The sequence below is a fragment of the Pogona vitticeps genome, chromosome 6 (genome assembly GCF_051106095.1).
Source record: "Pogona vitticeps strain Pit_001003342236 chromosome 6, PviZW2.1, whole genome shotgun sequence".
Classification (NCBI taxonomy): Eukaryota; Metazoa; Chordata; class Lepidosauria; order Squamata; family Agamidae; genus Pogona; species Pogona vitticeps.
In genome coordinates, this window is record NC_135788.1 from 107,037,323 (window position 1) to 107,060,750 (window position 23,428).

Consider the following 23,428-nt stretch of genomic DNA (forward strand, 5'->3'; position numbering starts at 1 on the left):
ATTGCTGTAAAATAGCTTCTCAGCAGAAGCTGCCAAGTACGTGAGAAATCTGCATTTCAATTAAGTGGCATAAAGCCACTGTGCATGCATACACATACGTACGTGGTTAGATGGTTCTTTCTGTTCCTCTGCCAGTTCTTTTCCTTTTATACCATGCTACTGAGCAAATAAATTGCACTACCCAAGTTTTGACCCTCGTGGGGAACTATAAAATGTTGGTTCTAATTCAACAACTGGGACTACTCTTATGCTCCTCCTGCTTGAGCTGAAAGACACAGGACTAGAAAGAATGGGTTTATCTTTGAATATAAATCAAAGGGCTATTTGGTTAGATGGTTAGCTTTTTTTCCCCAAGAAGGGGTGAACAATTGGTTTCAACCTCTTTATTTTTTATTTCCTCATGAATGTAACCATATAAAAACCATAAGTTATGAAAGTCACACAAATTGTCAGCTTTCCAAGGGCACAGGATTAAAAAAAAAAACACCACTCCCACCCACCCTATACTGTAGATCGAAACCAAATGTAAGAGGGAGAAGTACAAAACTGTCAGTGAAAAAAACACTCACAAAATGGAGATGCCTTTTCCGCCCTCAAACATCTCTGTATGCCCTCTTGGTTTTTTTTAAAAAAATTTTGTTGGAACGCCCCCCCCCCCCCGACTGGACGCTGGATAGAGAGGTTTAGATTGGAAAAAACCGAGCAGCATTTGATTAGAGGGGAGGAGATGCCGAAGAGCAGAATTATTCTGGAAATTGGGGTGGGAGAGAGCAAATTCTAGGCAACACAGTGCGATAGAGGTCAACAATGATTTCAACTAACAAAAATAAAAATTCATGATGGAAGTCTGCTGTTGGCCCTCAGGACAAACGGACGGATGGACATACCACGTGCGCGTCTTAAATTGTGCTAACAGCCTCAGTTCCTGGCTGGGGGAGAAGGGGAGGATTTCGAAAATGAGGGGCAATGGAGTTGAGGGGGGGCATCTTGGCTATTTTCCCCCTAGCCTCTAATACTGACCCTCTCCTTGCTGGCCCAGAGTTGTAGCAACAGGAAACTACACAATGAAATGAATTAGTGATACGCCAACAGAATAAGACAAGGAGGGTTAGCTCTGGGTGCAAGGTCGGCTGGAGGAGGAAGAGAAACACTGGCGGGAGGCAGAGGGGCTAACGCATCCGGTAATCCGTTGAACAGGACAGCTCACACAACTGGCCCTTGAAGTCCAGATCAATGGTGAAGTCCAGATCTCGCTGCAAGCGAAAAGAGAAAAGGAAAGTTATTAGAAAATACAGTTTCCTCAAGATGCTCTTCCCTCCAACAAGTCCCACTTTCTCCTCCATCCCAAAAGGGGCAGAACAGTCCTCTTCTTAATTGTGCAGCAAGAGCAATTCAATTCCCTTTTGAGCATCTCAATATTTGTTTTTGTAGCCAATACATCTCCAATTCACACAAACAGGCTGCTAGTAAATATGTGAAGGTTCACACCTAAACTTTAGAAGATCTAATAATCTTATGCACCACTTTTCTGCCCCCACCCCTCTGTTTGTCAAACCTGTTCTCTTAAATCCATCTGTTGCTGTTACTGGATGATTGGTTATGCCAAAAGTCAGGGATGTAGGGAGTGGAATGATAAGGGGGACTGAGGACATCTAAGGACTTGACTTTCTGCCTTTTCTCACAGTGGCCTTCTCTCCAGTCCGAAGCACCGCTTACCACTTCAGTACTGACAAATACACTAGGAACTACCCCCACTCCCAAAAGGGACCAGGAAATCTACTCCTGTTCTGAAAATCTGAATACTAAGAAAAGCATCAACTCCGTGGCCTTGATGCTGTTTCCACATGATCAGGCCAAAGTGACTCTCATCAAAATGTGTGCAAAAAGCTGGGGCTGGCTTCTGACATTCAAAAGTGAACAAATGGGGACCTGCAACAGATTCTTAAAGAAGAGTGCTCCTATTCGGGTTACCAGCCATGCCCTCCTTGCGTAAGCTGTTCCACGTCTCCCCTGCTATTAACACCCAGCTTACAACTTCCCACTGATATTCAATATAAGGTACCACAAAGGTCTGCTTCTGGGCCCCAGGTAATTCAGTCAACCTCGTGACTCCTCCACTCTCAAGTGTTCTGACACTTTGCTCTTGTTTCTTGGTTGCCCGGCTTCTGCTAGCACTCATTGCTTGAGTCTGCTATGAGAGGAAGCGTTTCTAGTACGGGGCAGGCATAAGAATAAGATTTCGATTCCTGACTCACGTTGTTCTTTGCGTTGGGCTTCATACCAATGGTGCCAAATATCTCTTCTCCTGTCTTCACTGTTAAGTAGTCCTCCATGTAAAAGACTGTCTGCTTCCAGTGAGTGTAGGGCGATTCGGGGCCTGTGAAGCAACAGGGAGGTGAAGTCAATGGGAAAGCACAAACTTAAGAGGTGAAGGCACATATACCCACTACCAAGTTTCCCTCTGTTTACACAGCTTAGCTTTTTCCAAGTTCCTTCACACTGTTGCCAGACTCACAAAGAGTGGTTATTTCTTCCCTGCCTTCATGCTTCAAAGTTTTGAAAGCCTACAATTTTGTAGGCTGGAAGGAAGCCCAGTCTCATAGTTACCAAACAAACTAGTTCCTGCTTACAACCAAGCCACTGTTTGCCGGCAACATCACATTCTTCCCAAAGGTTCTGGCTAATTCTAACCTATTACTAGTTAGGTTCTTATGGTAGATGATTTCAGAATCACAAGGTCCAGTCCTCCCCACTACCAAATCCTTACTCTAAAGCCAAAGCACCCACACAGAACTCATTAAACCATCAGCCTTCGCCTGCTCGTTTCCCAAATCAAAACCATGCTCCTTACTGGTGGAGAATCCGGTGCGCTTATGGCAACGAGTGAACTCTATGTTGAAATAGGCGACCAAGGCGTGAATGTAGTCATTGCGCTTCACCTGAAGACAGAAGGGCGACGTGAAAGTGAGGTCCTCCACCTTCACTGTGTAAATGTCCACCTCCTACCAGCCATGATCCAGGAGAAAAAGAGGGAAGAAGAACAAGAAATGAGATTCAGACACACACACACACACCTCCTATGGCCCTTCACCAATCACATTAGAGGCAAAACAGGCCACATCTAAGCATAAGGGAAACTCTCTCATGCTGGGACAAATACTGTGTTAAACAACAACACACAGCATTTAAAATGACACCCAACCCAAAGCAACCACATTTAAAAAAAAAAGCTATTGAAAGACTATATGTGTGTAGATGTCAACATTGTTTGACCAGTCATGACATAGAGGTGGTTACACCAGATTTGATAGATCCTCTCCCACATGAGTTCTAAAGAAAGGCAGAAAACCTCCCACATGGGCCTCCCAAAACACTTGCAAGCCAGAGCACTGCAACCTTTCACTGTTGTTCCCTACTTCTCCTGTTTCCATCCATCTACTGACAATGTGCCAAAGCGGTTCTCTTGACTGGAGAAGCTATCAGTGGCTGATTTGCTCTATCTTCTCAAAGAACGGACACCACCCACACAGCTACGCATCACAAAGGGAGCAACTGCAGGTGCACTGCCAAAAATACCTCTGCTGAGCAAGCAGCTCAAGCAAGAAAGCCAACTCAGTTCAGGCACAGACAAAATCTGGCCGGCAACTTCATCAGAACTAAACCTTCAATAAGATTAGGGAAAATCCCAGCTCCTCTTGCTTTACCACTTAATCTAAATGCAGATTATAATCCTTACAGTCTGGCACCACATTTCACACTGCTCAACTATCTAGATGCAGGTCAAACTAAGGTCATGAAAGCTAAAAGCTCCCTTCCCCACCTGGCATGCCTTCAACTACTCTAATGATAGATGTTGCAGCCAGTCAGTGAGGGACTGAAGGCAACAATTTCCCCAGTCTCCAGGGTCCACAGATCTAGGGTCTCTGGGCCTTCTCGTGCATGTTACACCATCCAGAGAACAAAAAAAGGGACACTGACTGGAAACTGAGACTCTACAATAGACAAACTCAATTTCACACTATAGAGTGTAAAGTTTGGAAAAACTCCTTTCTTGGCCTACAGTTCCTAAAATGGTCAAGCCAGAATGGTCACTACACAGGAACCAACGATAATCCAAAGATAGTGCTTAGCAGCCACAGTAGTGATTGAGAAGTTCACAGGGAAAGCTGTCCCAGCCAGTCATACGTACTTTGATAAGGCAAGCATTGGTGACCAACTGCTTTGGGTCCACGACATCCACCAAAGGTTCTTTGATGGCCACGTCTTTAATACATGACATGTCAAAGCCATACACGTTCTCCCACCCTGAAAAAGAAGGGGACACGTTCAGATCCTGGAAAGCCTTGCCAAGAAAGCAACCCATCATCTGTTCTCAGCCACTAAAGATGTGCAGGACAAAGAGAACAGACCAAACTCGGTTCCTGCAAAAGGATTAGACCAGAATAGCAGTTTTCAAAGCGTTCTGGCTTCAGGGAGCCCTTTTGCACCATCATTTGTTTATAAAAGGCATCCTCCAGTTTGTCCATCATTGGCCGCCTCTGGGACATGTTTGGAATTCAACCCAAGAAGGGATGGGCAAACCGTTGTGAACTGAAGGCCACTTCCCCGCCCCTAAGCTGGACACCCTCCCTGCCTTCCTGGTCCATGTGCTGACTGGGAACCCCAGCAGGCCAGATCAGGCCAATTAATGGGTGTGCCATTTCCCAAACGTACAAACTGGAATTATTGAGAGTGCTGAGGAAGATCCAGCAGGTCTCAGGGTACACCTCAGGTGATGCGTGATTTTGCCCAGAATACATTCCACTACCCCCTCCCCTTCTGCATGTGTGTTGCAGCTCAAGGTGCTGTAAAGTGTAATCACAGGAAAGCCACTTTCTAGCGAAGACTAAAAGCTTTTAGGAAAGCACCTTCCAAAAAGCTTCAAAATAATCTCAGGTTCTACCAGCACACCATTTAATGGCCACAGAGGTGGGATATTAAAAGACAACATGCTTACTTCAAATAAAGCTGACCAACTGGAGGCCCAAAGTGTCATCAACTGACCCTTTAATGCTCTTATCCACATCACTATCCCATCCTCTCTCCTTTCAGAGGCTTTTGGGCCAAATAACACATTGCTCCTACTTACAGTGGATCTTGTAATCTTTGTACTGCCGATCTTCAATCGCTGTGATGTACAGTGTAGCACGGTCTGGGAATATGAGTCCATCAGGAGTCTGAAAGAAAAAGAGTTGGAAGGAAGTTGTTAACACCATCTTACATACCGGAACACCCATTAATACCCCAGATTATCCCTTCTGAGATATTCTAATTCCATGTGCTGAATAACAAGGGGCTAAGGAATACTACCATTCAAGCATAACCATAATCTGAATTATAGAAGAGCCAATACAACAGTAATTAGCCTATAACTAAAAGGGATATGGTGGCACTGCAGGTTAAACTGCAGAAGCCTCTCTGCTGCAAGGTCCGAAGACCAGCCGTAGTAAGATCGAATCCACGTGACGGAGTGAGCTCCCATCGCTTGTCCCAGCTCCTGCCAACCTAGCGGTTCGAAAGCATGCAAATGCAAGTAGATAAATAGGTACCACCATGGTGGGAAGGTAATGGCGTTCCGTGCCTAGTTGCGCTGGTCACGTGATCACGGAAACTGTCTACGGACAAACGCTGGCTCTATGGCTTGGAAACAGGGATAAGCACCGCCCCCTAAAGTCAGACACGACTGGACTAAATGTCAAGGGGAACCTTTACCTAGCCTATAAATAGAGGCACGCACACTGGAGCCTGATGACTAGTTTCAATCTCCATTCCCACCAACAGATATTAGAGTACAATGTACAATACCTAATTCTCACTGTGTGAAGCCGGATCCTGACAGTTCCTAAAGAATCCCCTTATCATTTGCGCAGAGGCAAGCTGAGCTGCCACTGAATGGTCTTCTCTGCTTCAGAGTTCATTGCAAACTACTTCTGTAGCTCAGAGCACCCTAACAGGAAGTGACTTTAAATACAGTGGTGCCTCGCTTAACGGGTGCCCCATTTAATGCTGAAATTGCATAACGATTAACTTTTTGCGATCGCTTTGCGATGTTTTAAATGGGGGGAAATGGCTTACCCATCATCGCAAAGCGATGATTTTTAACAGCTGATCGGTGGTTCCAAAATGGCCGCCGGGTTAAGAAAAATGGCCGCCCACTGTTTTCTGGGACGGATTCCTCACTTACCGGGCAGCGAAAATGGCTGCCGTATGGAGGATTTTCGCTTAAAGGTGAGTCTGAAGCCCATAGGAACACATTGAAGGGGTTTCAATGCATTCCTATGGGCTTTTTAATATCACATAGCGACAAAATCGCTTTGCAACTATTTTTGCTGCACAGATTATCTTCGCTATGTGAGGCACCACTGTATCTTGTGGGAATGTACTGGTCTATCATGAGTAAGGTTCTGTATCTCTGCCTTTTTAGGAGTCAAGAGCAGGCCTTCTTCCTGATAATTACAAACTGGATCTAATCCACCATTTGTAAAAACTGCAATTATCAGTCCATGATAAAACCCATTCTCCATGGAGAACTATGTATGTAGAACACTGCAAGAGGCAGCTCTTTAAAGAGCAAAAGTACTTGAGAAATTACATACAGGACAGGGCTTTTCATGGACATATGCACTCCCTTTCACACAAGATCTATGAAAAGCCTGGGACAGAACAGGAAGAGGAGGGTGAGACGGGGGGGGGGGCAAATATCTTCTCTGTCTCTCTGCCTCTTCCCTCTTTCCCCACACACTTGGGGGCCAGGTGAGAGACAATCACTGTTACTAAAACTATCTGAACTGGTTAACAGCAGACAACTTTTGAAAGGGAATTCTAGAGCTCGGGACCCATTTTGCAAAGCAGTTGATAAACTGGAATAACAAGATCTGGTTTTGTCCAATTGATCCAACTGTGGTCTTGAGATTTTTTTAGGCCGGGAGAAAAATAATTCTGTTCTGTGACCACATATCATCCACAGGCTAAAAGGAGAGACATAATAGTATTGCTATCAGTATGTAAGACTATGAAAAGGTATGGGTACAGTCTAAACCTGAGAGTGGCTGGTAAAACAGCACCAGTAAGGAGGGAACTTACCAGCCACTTGTCCCTTGCGTAGATTACAGTATTCAGCATGGACTCATAGAAGAGGCAGTATCCCATCCACTCACTGATTATTATGTCAACCTTCTCCACAGGCAGTTCCACTTCCTCCACTTTGCCCTTGATGATAGACACCACTTCAAGGACGAAAACAACAATCTCATGGAAAAGAACCAGCTTAACAAACACAACTTCATTTTAAAAGCAATTCAAAAATAAGGAAATACACAACCACCCACAAGATTTTCATCTATGGCAAAGTATTCTAACTAATGCAAGAATTAACAACAGTACCACAAATATGTACTGTGCTTTACAGACCACCACCACAACTACGCTCTGGGGTTCAACACAGGCATTCGAATATACAGGAAATGAGTGTGTTAAAGTCAGCTATGTATTTTATGAAGTACTGAGTGTGGATGTGAGAAAGAAAACCAACAACAACATAATGATATCTTGGGAGACAGTTCAAGGCCCATAGATCAACAAGGGAGAAATGGTGGGGAGTAGATTTTTAGATGGTCAGTGTTTGAGGCAGAAGAGATTCAAAAAATATGAGAGGTAAAGGGGTGCAAGGCCAGGAATATTTCGAACAAAAGGGCACAAAACTGGAAGCAAACAGTGTGTGTAAAGTGAAAGGAATCACTCATCAGTGTACTGAAGGGGTAAGGCTTTCGACAGTAGAATTCTGAAGAGAAATGAGGGGTCTAAGGTTCAAAATTAAAAGAGAGACGTTTGCACAGTGATACAATGAGAAAAGACCTACGTGCCTCGCTTTACGATTGCCCCGCATTACAACGAACCCGCATTATGATGATCTTTTTGCAATCGCAAAACGATGGTCTGAATGCTTTTTTTTCGCTTTGAGATGATCAGTTCCCTGTTTTGGGAACCGATTCTTTGCAAAACAATGATATTCCTCCAGCTGATTGGCGGTTTCAAAATGGCCACCGGGTAAATAAAATGGCTCCCCACTGTTTTCTGGGACACATTCCTCACTGCACAGGCACCGAAAATGGCCACCCTATGAAGGATCTTCGCTGGACTGTGAGTTTCCAGCCCACTGGAACGCATTGAAGGGATTTCAATGCGTTTCAATGGGTTTTTTATTTTCACATTACGACGTTTTCGTTCTACAGCAATTTCGCTGGAACAAATTAACGACGTAATGCGAGGCACCACTGTAAGTATATGTCAGAGCTTTCACAGAGGGGGTGGAGAAGGGCTGTGTTTCAAGCCTCCTGAAGGTTTTTTAAAGGTATAACTTCCTCTAGAAACTTTCACACTTAATCTGAAAGAGTGCACAATCAAAGGGGAAATGACCAAGCTAGAGCTTCAGGGGAGTACCTAGAGAAAAATAAGTCACCAGGGTCCTGATGCTGATTTGAGCCATAAAGGAATGGGGAATGCTTGCATACAGTAAGAACACACCTTGTACTAAAAATACCCTGATAGAAAACCCAGAAAGAATCCAAGAGGTATTAGCAGAGAATGACAGCTACATTTCACCTGTGCAGACAGTATCCCTTTTAGGACACTGGCTCCTGTTTCAGTATACAGATAAAGTAATGTACAACTTCAAAGATAAAAATATCTTAACAAAGCAATGACTCACCATGATCAAGTTTGTTCGCTTTGACAATTTTCACAGCATAATCAGAAATACTGGAACATTCAATCTATTGAGAGAAATAAAGAGGGTTCATGCACTGTCCTGGCACCAAACATATTTCAGTAGAGACATTCACGTAACAAACCCTTTACTATCCAGAAAGATTGGCATGGGATTAAGGTAGCAACAATGACCCAAAAAAGTATCAAGCACACAGTCTACTAAAAAAAATCAAGGGACATATGTGTGCATATACATAAACATATGTGGAAATTTTTAATCTTCATGGATATGTAGAAAGAAAATTGAGACTTCTGCTGGAGAATTTAAAAACAGAAAGGCTAGGGTCAGGTCTGCCACATTTGAATTTTTTCCAAAGGCTTCAGGGTACTTAAAGATTTTCTCTTCCAGATCCAGTTCTATCATGAGGCCTATCTAACTTGACCTACAGCCTCAAATTCTGTAGGAAGGAAAAACTGGATTATTTCAAATACAGAATGCCAAACATTCTGCATACTTAGCCTAGCACCCAATGGCATTCCTAGAATCCATTACACCAGTAGTTGTCAACATAAGTGAGTCCCCTGATATTGCTGGCATACAATCCCTCAATCTTTCACCTTAGGTCATGCTGGATACGGCTCCTGGGAATCGGAAATCAAACAGTATCTGGGGACTCCAGCTTTGGAACCACTGCATTACATGATGGCCTCTCGCAAAAGAGGTTCTCTTGCTCACCCCAATGACACGCTTGGCACCAGCCTTGGCTGCAAACATGCAGAGGATTCCAGTTCCGCTGCCAACGTCCAAGACCACTTTGTCTTTGAAGAGATGTCGATTATGAAACATGGAATTTCTGTAGGTCAGCGTGCGCACCTCGTCTTTCAGCATTTCCTATGGTGGAAAGAGGACAAGAGGGAGAGATACTCAATGAACCTTCTCAAAATCCATTTACACCCCATTTAGCAGGCAAGAACAGATCACTGCTGAAGAGGTGCTTTATGACCCATGACCCAGCCAATTTTTGTCACCTCATGGATCCCGAAGTGGGCATAAGAATCAAAATAGTAATCCTTGGAGGTCATCTCCTCCGCCGTTGGCTTGACGCTGCTTTCTGGCTGGGTGCATGAGACCTGGTGAAAGACAAGATATTGTTAAGATGGAGAAAATCTGGACCACCCTATGGCCTTACAATAAAACTTTGAAGTTCCCTGCATTCTGTGGTCAGTGACAAGAACTGCTGTGTTTAATCAAATTATTATAGTTAGATAAACCCACCTTTCCCTAAACCAGCATCCTTTGGATGTGCTGGACCCCAACTCCCATTATCCACAGTTACCCTAATGGCCAAGGGTTATGGAAATGTGATCGACAGCCGTATGCTGAAACATTGGTCAAAATCTTATTGTGTACCTGCATTTGCGTAACCTGGAAGTTATACAAGCCACTGCCAAATCTGCATCAAGCTGGAAATCATATTCAACAAACAGATCTGTAGGTACAGTTGCACAGCTAGTTGTGCAATCAGCCTGCCTGGGAGTAACTGAACTTCTACAAGCAGAATAATTTTATGCTACACCAAATGCAAAAGGATTTCAGCCGTTAGGTTGTCGGGCCAGAATCCTCTTTGAAATCAGGGAGCATAACATCCTGCAGGTAGCACTCTGTGATTACCAGCTTGCAATTACATGACCTGCAAACTGCTCTGTTTAAAGTGAATACCTCCTTCTGCACATTCAAACTCCCAACTGCTGTGCAAGTAGACATAACAGAAGCTTTTGCCCAAAATGTTTAACCAGAGATGTTAAGAGACTGAATGCTGAAGCTTCTATATGCAACACGTCTTCTACAGCTGCACTGTAAGTCCCCCACCGTGAAATCTTATCGCTCCTCCCAATGTTATTGATATTATTGATCCTTCCAATAAAATTAAGGTAATGTGCTCCTTGAATAAGGGATCAAGGTTTTTTATTTGTCTTTGTTTAGATATTGTTCCATCATAAGAAATTTGGTGAAATGTTAGGTTAGGCTAATTCTGCAATATTTAACCCAATATTAATATGTGTGTATTTTGTGCTGTGAAGTCAGAATTCACTTATAGTGACCTTAACAGTGATATTTAAGGACTCTTTTTACCAGTTCCATACCCCTACTGAGTTTCCATGGCCAAGTGAAGATTCAAACCCAGCGTCCTAATTCATCACTCTACCCGCTACACCAGTGGTTCTTAACCTTGGTTACTCAGGTGTTTTTGAACTGCAACTCCCAGGAACCCCAGCCAGCACAGCTGGCGGTGAAGGCTTCTGGGAGTTGCAGTCCAAAAACACCTGAATAAACCAAGGTTAAGAACCACTGCTCTACACCACACTGGGACTCCAATATTAGTAGTGACCCATTTCAAAAGGAAATGCAAATGCTGATGAAGAATTCTAGAAAATGTGCATATTCCGTGAAATATATATTTTTATATCTATATCTAGCTAACCTACATGTGGATTTTAGTAGCCAAAGTGAGCCTCTATTTGTTGAATAATAACTGCCTTGTTCTCCTTCCCCCTGTACTCAACAGAATGTGATTAACAACTGGTATCTCCTGTCTGCCACCCTCAGCAGCCTCCCACATCCTACATTTACCATTCCTGATGCTGCTGCCAATCTTTATCTGCCGACCAAATATAAATCCCTAGGGAGACTAGCGTTGTTGACATCTAGTTGTCTAAACATCTTTCTCCTCTAAAAATCTCAAAAATCACACAATAGTTCTGTAGCAAGTCAAATAATAGCCAGACGTGAGAAATTACCCAAATCTACTCTTGGACAAAGGGCTGTTCTCATTCAGACTGTTCTAGAGATGGTGAACTTTCAATACATTCACTTTATATCATGATACACTCTTGATGGTTTTTGTTTTTAACTCACTATCTTGGAAAGAAACCTGCACTGTTTCATTAGGATTTTCCTAAGGTCAAGAAAGACGGGCAAGCCACCAAGACCACCTATCAAAATAAAGAAAGGCAAGAGAAGTGACTACAGAATGCAACAGCACTTGGTTCAACCATGTACAGTGGACCCTTGACTTACAGACAGCTTGACTTACAGACTTTTTGAGTTACAGACTTCTCTGGCCGCAAAATTTAGGTTTGACTTGCAGACTGAGATTTGACTTACAGACCAGAAAAAAAAACAAAATGGAACAAAAACGGCCTGACGGGATTAATCGGTTTTCAATGCACTGTAGGTCAATGGAGACTTGACTTACAGACTTTTCGACTTGAGAACCGCCTTCCAATACGGATTAAGTTCTCAAGTCAAGACCCCACTGTATCAGTAAGTGGGACATCTTCACACAAACTACACTTTTCAAGAATGCGTGTTTTGGGGGTGGGGTGAGGGAATCATGTGAGCAGGGATGGCATATTTTGAGTTGTATTATCCACATATCACACTCAGTCTGAAAACATATGCAACAGCATTCTGGCTATTAACTTATTAACTGTCAGAACACCCTTCTGGGTTTTCCCCAGAATACTAGATTGAGCATAATATGTGCTAAAAAGGGGGGAAAATATTTCCCAGACATTGTCATTTTATTCTAGCTCTTTCTTCCTTTTTAAAAAGTAGATGTCTGTACCCGTCTCATTCCTAAGTGTACAGTGGGGTCTTGACTTGAGAACTTAATCCGTATTGGAAGGCGGTTCTCAAGTCAAAAAGTTCTCAAGTCAAATCTGCATTTCCCATAGGAATGCATTGAAAACCATTTGATCCGTATCTGCTCTTTTCCGTCCATAGAAACTAATGGGAAGCTGCTATTCTGCGTTCGACCACTAGAGGGGGATATTTTGTTTCTTTTTTTCTTAGGTCAAGAAAGGTTCAGGGAAGGCAGGGAAAATACAGTCCAGGCAGTACAGTACCAGGCAGTCCGAAGACTGTCTCCCAATTCACTCTCTAAACGCTGGGAGGAGTGAGGAAGCAGACAGGCACCCTTTTCACTAGCCAACAGTTAACTGAAAGTTCAAATTTTGCACTTTCCCTGCCTCCCACGTGGTTTTTTTTCAGTTCTTAACTCAAATCTAAGTACTTAAGTCAAGTCAATATTTTCCTATGAGAGCGATTCTTAAGTCAAAATGTTCTTAACTCGAGCCGTTCTTAAGTCAAGACCCCACTGTAGAACAATTTTAGGTTCTCAGCTGAAGTAACAGAATAACTGATGGAACACTTAAAGAGTATTGAAACATTTTGGGGTACACTTTTATCAGTAATTCTTACAAGTGTCCTGCATAGTAAATGGATATGATCCCCATACTGCAGATGAAAATGAGGCAGAGAAAGATAGGCAAGCCACCAAAACCACCTATCATATCACAACATTTTGATTTCTGGTTAACAAGTCAATGTCTAGTCACTTCACTACACCGGCCGTGTGTGCAGAGATGTGGAACCGAGGACACTGCTTCATACTATTTATCCACTTAGTGCAATTACTGTCTACTCTGGCTGGCAGTGGCTCTCCAAGATTTCAGGCTAGGGGTCTTTCCTTCTTGGCTGAATATTTCTGATGCTCTAGACCAGCGATGGTGAACCTATGGCACGCATGTCACAGCTGGCACACAGAGCCCTTTCTGCGGGCACCCAAGCCGTAAGTCACCGGATCACTAACCTCCCTCGCCAGCCAAACCTGAGAAGGCGGCTGCAGCTGCTCTGACAGGTGGTGGGCCAGGATCCAGAGCAGGTGGAGCTGGCAGCAGATCTGGGGTAGGGTCTTGAGGCACCTCCGTGCCCAGGATTCCCCCTTCCGCTGCGACTTCCAGTTCTGCCACTTCCACTTCCACCGCTGCCAGGTTTTTTCCACCCATCCCCAGTTTGGGCACTTGGGCCCAGAAAGGTTTGCCGTCATTGCTCTAGAGTGTAGACATTACCTCTAAGCTTGTATCTTTTATAAGGTGAGTTGTCAGAAATGAAATTCAAAACAGAAATTAGAATATATGTCCGTTTAGGTGGCTCTATTTTCTCTCTTCTTTGTGCCTGGAAGCAACTGTTCTGGCCCACAAGTCCCTGCTGGCCTGGAGAGAGCAATTCACAACTTTCTGCCTGCTTTAAAACAGCCCTATAAATCAACTCATAAATTACTAGCTTGCAAAATGACAACAACGACAAATAAAACTAGCCTGGCAGGCATAGTTGGGGGAGAGCAAGAGGGATTTCTGTGATAAACACACAGAAGGAGAACAACAGCCCTGCCCATCTCTCATCACCTCATTCTCCTATAGGTAATTTATGACTGTCACTGGCTATCAGACTAATTTTTAAACACAAGGGGTGCTTCACAGCTGTCATTCTCAATCTTTGACCATCCAATGTTCTGTTCTTCAACTCCCTGAATCCCAGAGCGTTAGCTACGCTCACTGAGGACAAAAGATGGAGAACTGTAGCTTTATAGTGCCTCGTGGCTGACAAAAACATGATCCAGGATGGCAAGATGCTACATGTTCTCTTGAGCCACAAAGGCTCACAGTTTATTCTTCCAGGTTCACAAAAAAGCAGCATAAAGCTACAGCTACAGGAAGCATGGGGAATACTTTTGGCTTCCTTATAAAACTCAGTGTGTCTCCATAGGGAAGCATCATTCATTCCCATCTAGAGAACAATCTGCCTAAACAAAACAAAGGGTTAGGCAGAAGCATAGTCTGCTGTGGGGGTAAAATGTTCTCAGTGCTTCATTGCGATGATATTTAGAACTTAGATGCTACCATATATAAGACAAAATTGGCATTAAAAATGGAGAGAGGCTAGGACGACTCATCTTGCAAAAATTCTAATGGCTGGCTACACACAAGAACTTTTAAAGGCTTGTAGGTCTGGTCATCATACACTCAAAGATTCCTCAGAAACTGGGGTGGGGGGAGGCACTTCTGAGGAGTCTAGAAGCTGGGATACCCAATCTATATGAGTGAAGAGAGACTGGTAAAAAAATGGACTTCACTGTGATGCCATGGAAATTGGAACCAAAAAACCTGCTAATTTTTACAGTCACTAATCATGGTTGTATGAAGCAACACACACTTTTCATGACAGTTTATAGTCATCATTTTCAACCTTTTCCAACTGGGCACCCAGTTTTAATACACACACACATATTTATATATTTATATAAAAATGAACAGCAGCTAGGAAATCGTATCCCTTATTTCCGCGGTGGTGAATGTAGCAAGGGAAATGCTACAATGGCCATATACCTCAACTAGAAAATAATCAGTTTAAAGTGCTTCTCTTCCCTATTCCACCCACCCTCAAAAAAACAATGGACCTCAGCAAGTAGTTACTCTGGGGCTGTGGAAGGCAAGCACACACTGGCCTGATCTGTCAGTGAGAGCTTTTGTTCCCAGTTCACCAAGAACTGATCTTTTTAGACTACAACTCCCAGAATTCCATGGCCAGCAGCTTTGTAGGCTATAGGATTCTAGGACCTGTAACCTAAACAACAAATATTCTCCTCCCTAGGGAAAGATCAGCCTGGCACCAACCATCAGAGACACACACTAACCCCATTGGGGGGGGGGCAATAATCCCACTGCCAGAAAGAGCAGTTCTAGATACAGTGGTGCCCTGCATAGCGAGGTTAATCCATTCCGGATTAACCGTCGCTATGGGGAAACATCGCTATACGGAAAGTAAAAACCCACTGAAACACATTAAACTTCGTTTAATGCGTTCCAATGGGGCCCAAACTCACCGTTCAGCGAAGTTTCTCCATAGCGCTGCCATTTTCGCGCCCTCGGTAAGCGAGGGCAGGGTGCGAAAACGCTGCGCGTGGCCATTTTGGGCGGCCGGTGGCCATTTTAGAACCGCGGATCAGCTGCTTTAAAAAATCGCTATGCGAAAATCGGTAAGCGAAACGCTTACCAATCGTCGCAAAGCGATTTTTGTCCATTGGAAGCATCGGTATGCGATCGCATTAGCGATCGCAAAATCCACATCATTATGCGGATTCATCGTTAAACGGTGCGCTCGGAGGCACCACTGTAATTTGTTTCCCATTTTGTATGCTTGGATGACTGCAATGACCCAAAATGATTTGCTGCAAGCCATTTTGGATAGCATCAGCTTGAAACGTGGGACAAGGGGAAAAAACATATAAATCATTAAAAAAACTTTCAGATGTTCCTGGATTTCAACTCCCATCAATTGTCCGTCGCTGATTTAAACAGATCAATATCTGGCAAGATTTTTTGGGGGGCAACATCTGATTTTTAAATCTACTTATCCACCTGTCTGTGACTGCCCACAGGCTCACCTATGATCAGACTTTCTTCTCAGTCTGTTCTGCATTCCATCTTCTTTAAAAAAAAACTTTGGTGGTCATTGTATTACTGGTACAAACCTGTTTTAGGATCTGCTGCTACTCACTTCCACGTCTCATCCCACCTAACTGAACATGAATGCCTCAGTGCACCCTTCCCCAACATATCACCCTCTAGGTATGCAACATTACCATTACTATCCTCTACAACCTTCACGGCCACTGACAGCTAGGGTCAAACACATCCTACAGAGACCAAGTTGGGGAAGCCTGCCTTAAGGCTAAATCCTAAATCAATCAGAACTTCACCTAGCTTGGGAAGGCCATAGAAAGTTTTGTTTAAAGCTCTTAATGGCTTTCAAGGTCTTATTCCTCTCTCCAGACTTTTTTAGAGTGGTTTGCTCTTTTCTTCAATCAGAATGTTTTGTTTTAAATTTATTTACCACTTGGGGGCATAAATCAGATTTAGTAATATGTCACTATATGGATTATACAATGGCATAAGATTGTCTGGGGTAAAGCCCCAAAGTTTCACAAATGCTTACACTACAACAAAACTGATTTTCTTAAAAGGTGCCACAAGTTGTTATTTTTAGGGGACGAAGGCAATGGAGGCTTTTAAGGTCAACTCTTTATGCCCAGAAGACGATGCACTAGATTTTTCTTCCTGCCCTATATGGACTTGTGTTCAATTCATAACACACTAACCCTGTTTAATGGGCAGGGGAATAATCCCACTGCCAGAAAGTCCTAAAAGTTTGTTACTTCAGTCTTCTTAGCTCCACAATGGCAAGGGGCTCATGTCTTTTTTTACGCATCCAGCACTCTGGGGGCAATCCTTAAACTCCCACCCCTAGGGGAAGATCAGCAGGCTGTAGCAAAGGCCTACCTCCTGAATTGCTCTACCCCCTGACTGCCCCCAGGAGTGGGGAGCTGAAACAGAAGTTAAGGAAACAATGAGACAGGAAATCCCAATTTAAGTCTAATTAAAAAAGTAAGCAACTTTTTAGCCCATTCCACAGAACCACACAGTTCCTTACCCATTCCTGCCCCATAGATCCAAGCCCCATTTCCCTCCCTGCAACTGAAACATTTCCAACCACAACTCTGAGATACATTTTTTAAAAAATTGATAGAAATGGAGAAAAAAATTAGACTAGTACTATAAAGTTTTGTTGACATTCAACCACAAAATTCAGTATAGTACAGATGCATTCACTTTCCACTTTGGATTCCAACTGCACAGCTTGTAGTGGTGGAGGTGGTGGGTAAGTGTGTCAGAAAAAGAGGCATGTACTGTAAGATGCTGCAGGACCGACAGGCTTGCAGAACATGAGAAGCACAAAGATAAGCAACTGGACTCAACACAGCAATTGGGTTCTTCTGGCCAGCACTTAAAGGCCAAAAGTGGGCCTCTCTATTCTCTGTTATTTCCGCAAACATTGTTTAAAGCTTGGAGTTAGAACTGCCACTGTTTTTAACTTGTGCAACTACAGTAACTAAAAACATGAATTTCCTATCTGGGAATGTGAAGGTCCAGGAGGGAAAAGAACCCCCTCCCCTTTCCAAAAAGAAAAAGAAAATAAGGGAAGTCTCCCCCATGTGAACTTTCCATGGGTAACTTGTTGTTATTGTTGCCTTCCCATCTCTATGTATCTTCAAACAAAAGCTGAGGATTTATACCAAAGTACCCCATTACTCTGTACCCATTTTATACCCACATATAAATTATCTTGATCAGTGGTTCCAGGTAAATTCCACAAATCGCATGAGCACAAGATTCTACTGTCAGATTGAACAAACTATTGTGAATTGACTCCATGCTATCAATTAGTGTGAATAAGAAAATGTACTCCACAATTGTGGTAAAGGATCCCCTCTTTCCCATCCCCTAGTGTTGTGCTGTTGAGTCATCAGGCCTGAATAGGCATTATATGATAAATTAAAATCACTAATAAGAATTAGTGGAATATGTAGTTCAAAAGTATGCAGAAACAAGCCAGAAAGAGTAGGAATGTTAAACAATTTTGTGACAGTTGAGTGGAGGATAAGGGCAGAAAAAGTGAACAGAATATGGCTATATTCATGGGGAATAGCAGCAGGTTGCTCCTAATGGCTTTGAAAAAGGGCAATATCTCTAAGCAAGCTGTCTATAAAAGCTAGGGAGCAACTATAGAGGCATCTGTTTTTAAAGCACATGACAAATGCAAGGGAGAAAGGGGGCTACAGGTTGGTGTAATGCCAAGCTGGCAAGGTAGGAAAGAAAAGAGATTCGGATGGGGCTAGTGTGCCTCACCCACACCCAGGGCTGAGCACTAGTCTAGCCCTCATGAACTCAAAGGATATTTACATCTTCTAGCGGAGTCTGCAGGCTCATCCCATTAGCCAGCGTGGTTACAAAATTCTAGGAGAGAGAGAGCAACAAGGGAAATCAAAGTCAATTCAGAGCTCAACGGGAACTGAGCCGGAGACTGGGTCTTGTTAATGGGGCAGTGCAAAAAGGGTCGCTGAGGGTACAGGGACAGGACTGAGTTCAGGTAAAGGTGTCAAAGGCAGCACCTGTTATCTTTATCATACATCTCCTTCCAGAGCTTGGTACCAGGTCTAAGGATTGCCATGGCAACATAGGCAGATGCAAGAAGCAGAGCAGTTCCCCACCCAATGGTTAGAGACAACAGAGCACCTCACCCCCACTACATGACAATAATACATGCCTTTCTGCTCCAAGGACATCACTGATACAGCAACTACAGCACCCGGAACAAGGATGCCTCCAATCAGAAAAGGACTTTTATAGGATTATCTCAATCCCATAACAAAAATAGAAAAAAGGGAGCCAAAAATACTAGCTATCCTAGATTATAAAGGATTCTGCTACATACTAATATAACAAAGTGGTGCTAACAAGCTTTCCCAAATCCCCTACTCTTTTTAGTGAAGTTTGGTGTAAGATCAAGATGTCCTGAACTATCTTTCCATGATGGACTGTAAGCAAAGACTCGTCGCATGCTAATAGTGACAATTTAAAAGCAAGGCTGGCAGTTGTGGCCATCCAAATGGACTACAACCCCCAGCGTTCATCACTGTTGGCTTTGCTGGTTAGGAATTGAGAGCTGTAGTCTAAAAACATCTGGAGAGTCACATTTCCCCCATTCCTGGTTTAAAGAAACAGTAGGAAAAAGAGAATGAGCAAGGGTAGTCATTATCAAAGAGAATGACCAAGGATGTCTTAAATACACAGTTTAAGACATGCAGGAAAAATTCCAAGAACGTGACAGGGTACTGCCATTCTATATTTCCGTATGAAATACTTTCTTGACCAAATCAGGCATGGGGAACCTTTGGCCCTGGAGATAATGCTGGGATTTCTATCAGACCCAGACAGAATGGCTAACGGTGAAAAATGACAGGACCTGTAATTCAGCAACATCTATAGGACCTTTGCTCTAGCTCTTTGTACTTTTGCTATTCACTATTTACCACAGTTATTTTAAATATGTCCATCAGTTTCAAAAGTCTTTTAATTTTACTGTTATATTCTTAGCCTCTAAATATACAGGACCTATTAACATAAGCTGCCAGCAACCCCCTACTTTTTCCAGATCAGATAAAAGAGGAGATAACTAAATGATCTATCAAAGCAATCCAGTGCAAGTTACCCTCCGGCAAATGATGGCCTCTTTGGCTACTGCTACACCTGCCTCCACTTCCTAAGAGACAAGAACCAGACATCAGATGCTTAGGGAATACTGTATAACTGCTTCTGGACGTAGTTAAGGGACAGCATTTAAGAATATCAGATTTGGAACTGAACTGAAATTATCCATTAGAATTTTTAAAATGTAAAATTTGGAAAAGTTATCCTTACAGCCAGTAGGCATGCTGGCTGGGGGAACTCTACAAGTCCTAGCCCTTAAGGGTAACCTAATATCTGCTAAAATGTTAAGGATTAGAGGATAACCAAAAGCACACTCTCCCTCTAGAAAGTAGGCCCTGCTCCCATTCCAAGGCCAGGCAGTGTCCAGGTTACCAAGGGCTTGACTCAGTACAATATGTTTCTTTGTTTAAATTAACACCGCATGGTGAAATAGGCGGGAGAGGTACCAATTTCCGGTAATAAGAAACTTCTCTTTGCTCAGTCACACATCCTTTCCTCCACCCAGCCTCATGCAACTTCCTCTTCAAATCTACTTCAACTCAACCCCCCCTTCCCATCCAAATCTTACAAGCCTATTCTCAAAAACTTTGGACAAGCAAACATGCCCAGATTTCCCCCCCCCCTTTTTTTCCTCCCACAAATCCCACCAAACTGACCACAGAAGCACTCAAGTTTTGAAAAGATTTGCTGGCTATTCTTCCAACCTTCAGAAAACCCCAACAATCCACTTTGTGTTCTCCCCCGGCCACCAGCTATTCCTCTTCATCTGTCCTCTTAGACAAGCCAAAGGACACATTGTCTCCCCCCCTCCCCGCCCCCAAAATCAACTTCCACGTAACTCAACTGTATCTTTGCAAAAGCGCAGTTTACCCACATCACAAGGGGGGGAATCCTCCTAAGAACAGTCAAACCCCCTACAACAAAATCTTAAAGACCTCTTATCACCAGGACATAAGGAACCTACCAAAGTAAACTGTAACTATCTCTGCAGAGGTCATACCAAATGCTATTTATCAGACAAGCTATAATGGTAGGCCAACCGAAAATCCTGCCGCCATCCCCCTTCTCCCCCCCCCTCGTCAGGGTTGAGGATTTCAGAGGTGATCCAGACAGAGCCTTTTTTAAGACAGATAAAACTATTCATGGCCTGGTCTCCAAAAGAGGAGTTGAGTGAGTGAGGTCATTTTGGGGGAGATTTAACACAAGCTGTATTTCTATGAGCTCAGGAGCTTCAGCCACGCATGATGACTTACGTTATAAGCATCATTAAATAACCCATAAGGAAGCCAAAGAGGGCAGAGAAAAGCAATAGTCTAATAAGAAAGAGAGGAGGGTTCCCGACGGACAAAGAGCTCAAAAGCGGAGGCGGCGGTTTTTATGGGGGGGAGGGAAGGAGGAACGCGTCCCGGAGGCCGCATAATGTGGGTGGTTGGTTGCGGGGGTGGCAGACGTGGGAAGCAGCACTCGAGAGGCTCAGTAACATCCGCGGGGCGGGCATCCAAGCGGGGCTAGCTAGGAGATCGTGGGGAAGGCGATCCCTCCCGGGGCCCAGGAACTGCCTCTCTCTGGGGCCGGCGTGCTTCTTCCAAGGCCGGCGGGGGCGGGGCTCCAGGGGGCCAAAGGAGGCGGGGTCCTGGGTGGGGGGGGGGAAGGCGAGCCATGCGGCGGCCAGGAGAAATCACGTCTATTGGGGCGAGGGGGGCGCCGAACTTTACAGAAAGAAGGGCATAAAGGCGCACGCCTGAATTGCGACGAGGTTTTAAAAAAAAAAAAGCCCACCCGGAGCTACAAGGCAAGGAGCGATCCAAAGGCGGAGCCTGATTTAATATTAATTACCGCGAAAGGAACCCACCCCCGGCAAAGCATACTTAAATCTCACCCTCAGGGGTGGATTTCGTTCCCTTTGAAGCGCCTCTTATAGGAGTAATGGGGGGGCAAGAGAAAGGCTGAAAAGGCGAGGGGGGGCTGGATAAAGAAAATGAGACCTATGGGGGGGAATGAGGACGGCGATACCTTTCTGTGGGGCAGAAGAAAACTCAATGGAGGGGGAAATAAAAAACCACCAAGGGGGGATTGACTAGGAAGGATGAGAAGCTACGGGGTCCAATCATCTGGTGCGGGGGGGAATCAAATAGCAACGGCCTTTTCAAGAAATGAGGGGGTCCTCAATTGGAAAGAGGTCTTAGGGGTCTCAGGAGAGTCATTCCCTCCCCCAGGGTTTAATGAGGGGACTGTAAAGGACTCTTGGGCACCAAGGGGGCCCTGGACAGCTTCAAGCCCTCCCTTCTCCTCTTTTCCACCCCCTCCCGCATTCCCTCACCTCCATGATGCAGTTTGCAGCCTCCGCCATCTTGCGAATGAGACACAGAAAGAGAGAAACCCTGGCCCGACTCCCCCAGCCTCGTTGAGCAGAGGGCGGGTATTAGACGACCCCATTGGGCAGCATTGCTGTCACTCAAGGGTCAAGAAAAAAAAGCGGGCAAACCCCCCCGCCTCCGGAATGTTCATTGGCTGACGGGGCGCCTGATGGGCAGGTGAGGAGAATCTCTATTAGGCGGGCTCAGGAAGGAGAGCTGGGCGCCCGCCCGCATCGATGACTCTGGGCAGGGAACTATGAAAAGCTGTCAGTCAGTGTTGAAGGCGTGCCTTTTCTGCAGGGATCTGAAATGTTATTGGTTCGTTAGTGAAGTTTGCCAATCAAGAGCAGTGAAACGGATCCCTCATTTGTATATGAATATTCATTGGTGTAGCTGTATGTCAGTCAAAACAAGGACTCGGGTCTTCTCCATAGATAATTGATTTTTTTAATTTTTGGCGGTGAGGAGAAATAAAAACTATTCTCTGACTAAACTGAGAAAACAAAAGCGTTGGCATTCAAACCATATGATCCAAACCGATTCGCCATGAGGGAAATATGACATAGGAGGCGAGAACGAGGTGCTATTGATTGTGAAGGGGAAATGGCCGGTAGTGCACACTTGAATATCCACCACCAAGAAAATGGCTTACTGATGTACAGAGGCAAAGCAACCTCGAAGATATAGAGACCCACGCTTCACACTAAAGCCAAACTCGATTGGCTGAAACAAGATGCCACTCAAGCAAGATCCTGCCCATAACGTGATTCGTCACTGGCTGAGCTGGTCATCACTTACAAGAACACGCCTTTAGAGCGCCTTGATTTTCTCATTGGCTGAATCTCCTGTCAGTTATAGATGCTGATGGTCTAAGATTATTTCAGACACGTATTGGTGAAAAGAATGTCAATTAGCCGTTCGTCTTATCATAGCGAATAATTTATTTGCCGTCTATGGCCAAGGTCAAATTCTATTGGGAAAGGTAAGACATCACTCAGAACTTGGCGACACCCCTATTTGCTAAGAGGAACGCCCATTGGGTGGGCTAAAATAAATTCTCCCGTGCAATTGGATAATTCTGCTGTTTTTCAGGAGGCCGACAATTCTTTATACCAATCGATACATTGACGGGATTGGAGGTGGTGCCATCTGTAACCTGGGGATACCTCCTTGAAAGCACATTGGTGGAGCTGAGTCGCACTCCTATTGATTTATCGAGGGTGCCATTGATAATTTCTAGGCTACACGAAATTTGCACGTACGCACGTGCGTCTGTCTTTCTCACAGTCCCTGAGGTGGAAGTGAAGAAAAGGAGTTCCGCTCAGTAGGTCGCCGGGTTCTGACGTACTGCTAGGAAAAGAAATACCAAAATC

The 23,428-nt window shown here is 44.2% G+C and overlaps 1 protein-coding gene across 4 annotated transcripts; it reads right to left on the reverse strand.

Moving 5' to 3' along the window:
- Positions 1–368: 368 nt before the first annotated feature.
- On the reverse strand, positions 369–22,299 carry PRMT1 (protein arginine methyltransferase 1). Of its 4 annotated transcripts, none has more exons than XM_020792755.3 (12): positions 22,019–22,260; positions 18,387–18,444; positions 16,930–16,973; positions 9,775–9,876; positions 9,482–9,637; positions 8,747–8,810; positions 7,123–7,265; positions 5,129–5,216; positions 4,190–4,305; positions 2,852–3,002; positions 2,256–2,377; positions 369–1,253 (listed from the first exon to the last, which is right to left on the reverse strand). In XM_020792755.3, the coding sequence occupies exons 1-12, from the start codon at positions 22,046–22,048 to the stop codon at positions 1,170–1,172; spliced, it is 1,158 nt and encodes a 385-aa protein (XP_020648414.1). In that variant the 5' UTR covers positions 22,049–22,260; the 3' UTR covers positions 369–1,169. The 4 variants fall into 4 exon arrangements, with proteins under 4 accessions (XP_020648414.1, XP_072860655.1, XP_020648415.1 ...); XM_073004554.2 differs by having other exon boundaries at positions 18,391–18,444; positions 22,019–22,090; XM_020792756.3 differs by lacking the exon at positions 16,930–16,973 and having other exon boundaries at positions 18,391–18,444; positions 22,019–22,299.
- Between the last annotated feature and the right edge of the window lie 1,129 nt (positions 22,300–23,428).

Bases quoted from the DNA above. Each gene is read 5' to 3' on its own strand.
- PRMT1 (XM_020792755.3), bottom strand. From the start codon at position 22,048: ATGGCGGAGGCTGCAAACTGCATCATGGAG. The intron at 18,445-22,018 runs GTGAGGGAATGC...TCTCTCTCCTAG, and splicing joins CTGCAAACTGCATCATGGAG to AATTTTGTAACCACGCTGGC. The intron at 16,974-18,386 runs ATATCCTTTGAG...CTTCTGTTTCAG, and splicing joins GACTCCGCTAGAAGATGTAA to CTCCCCACTCCTGGGGGCAG.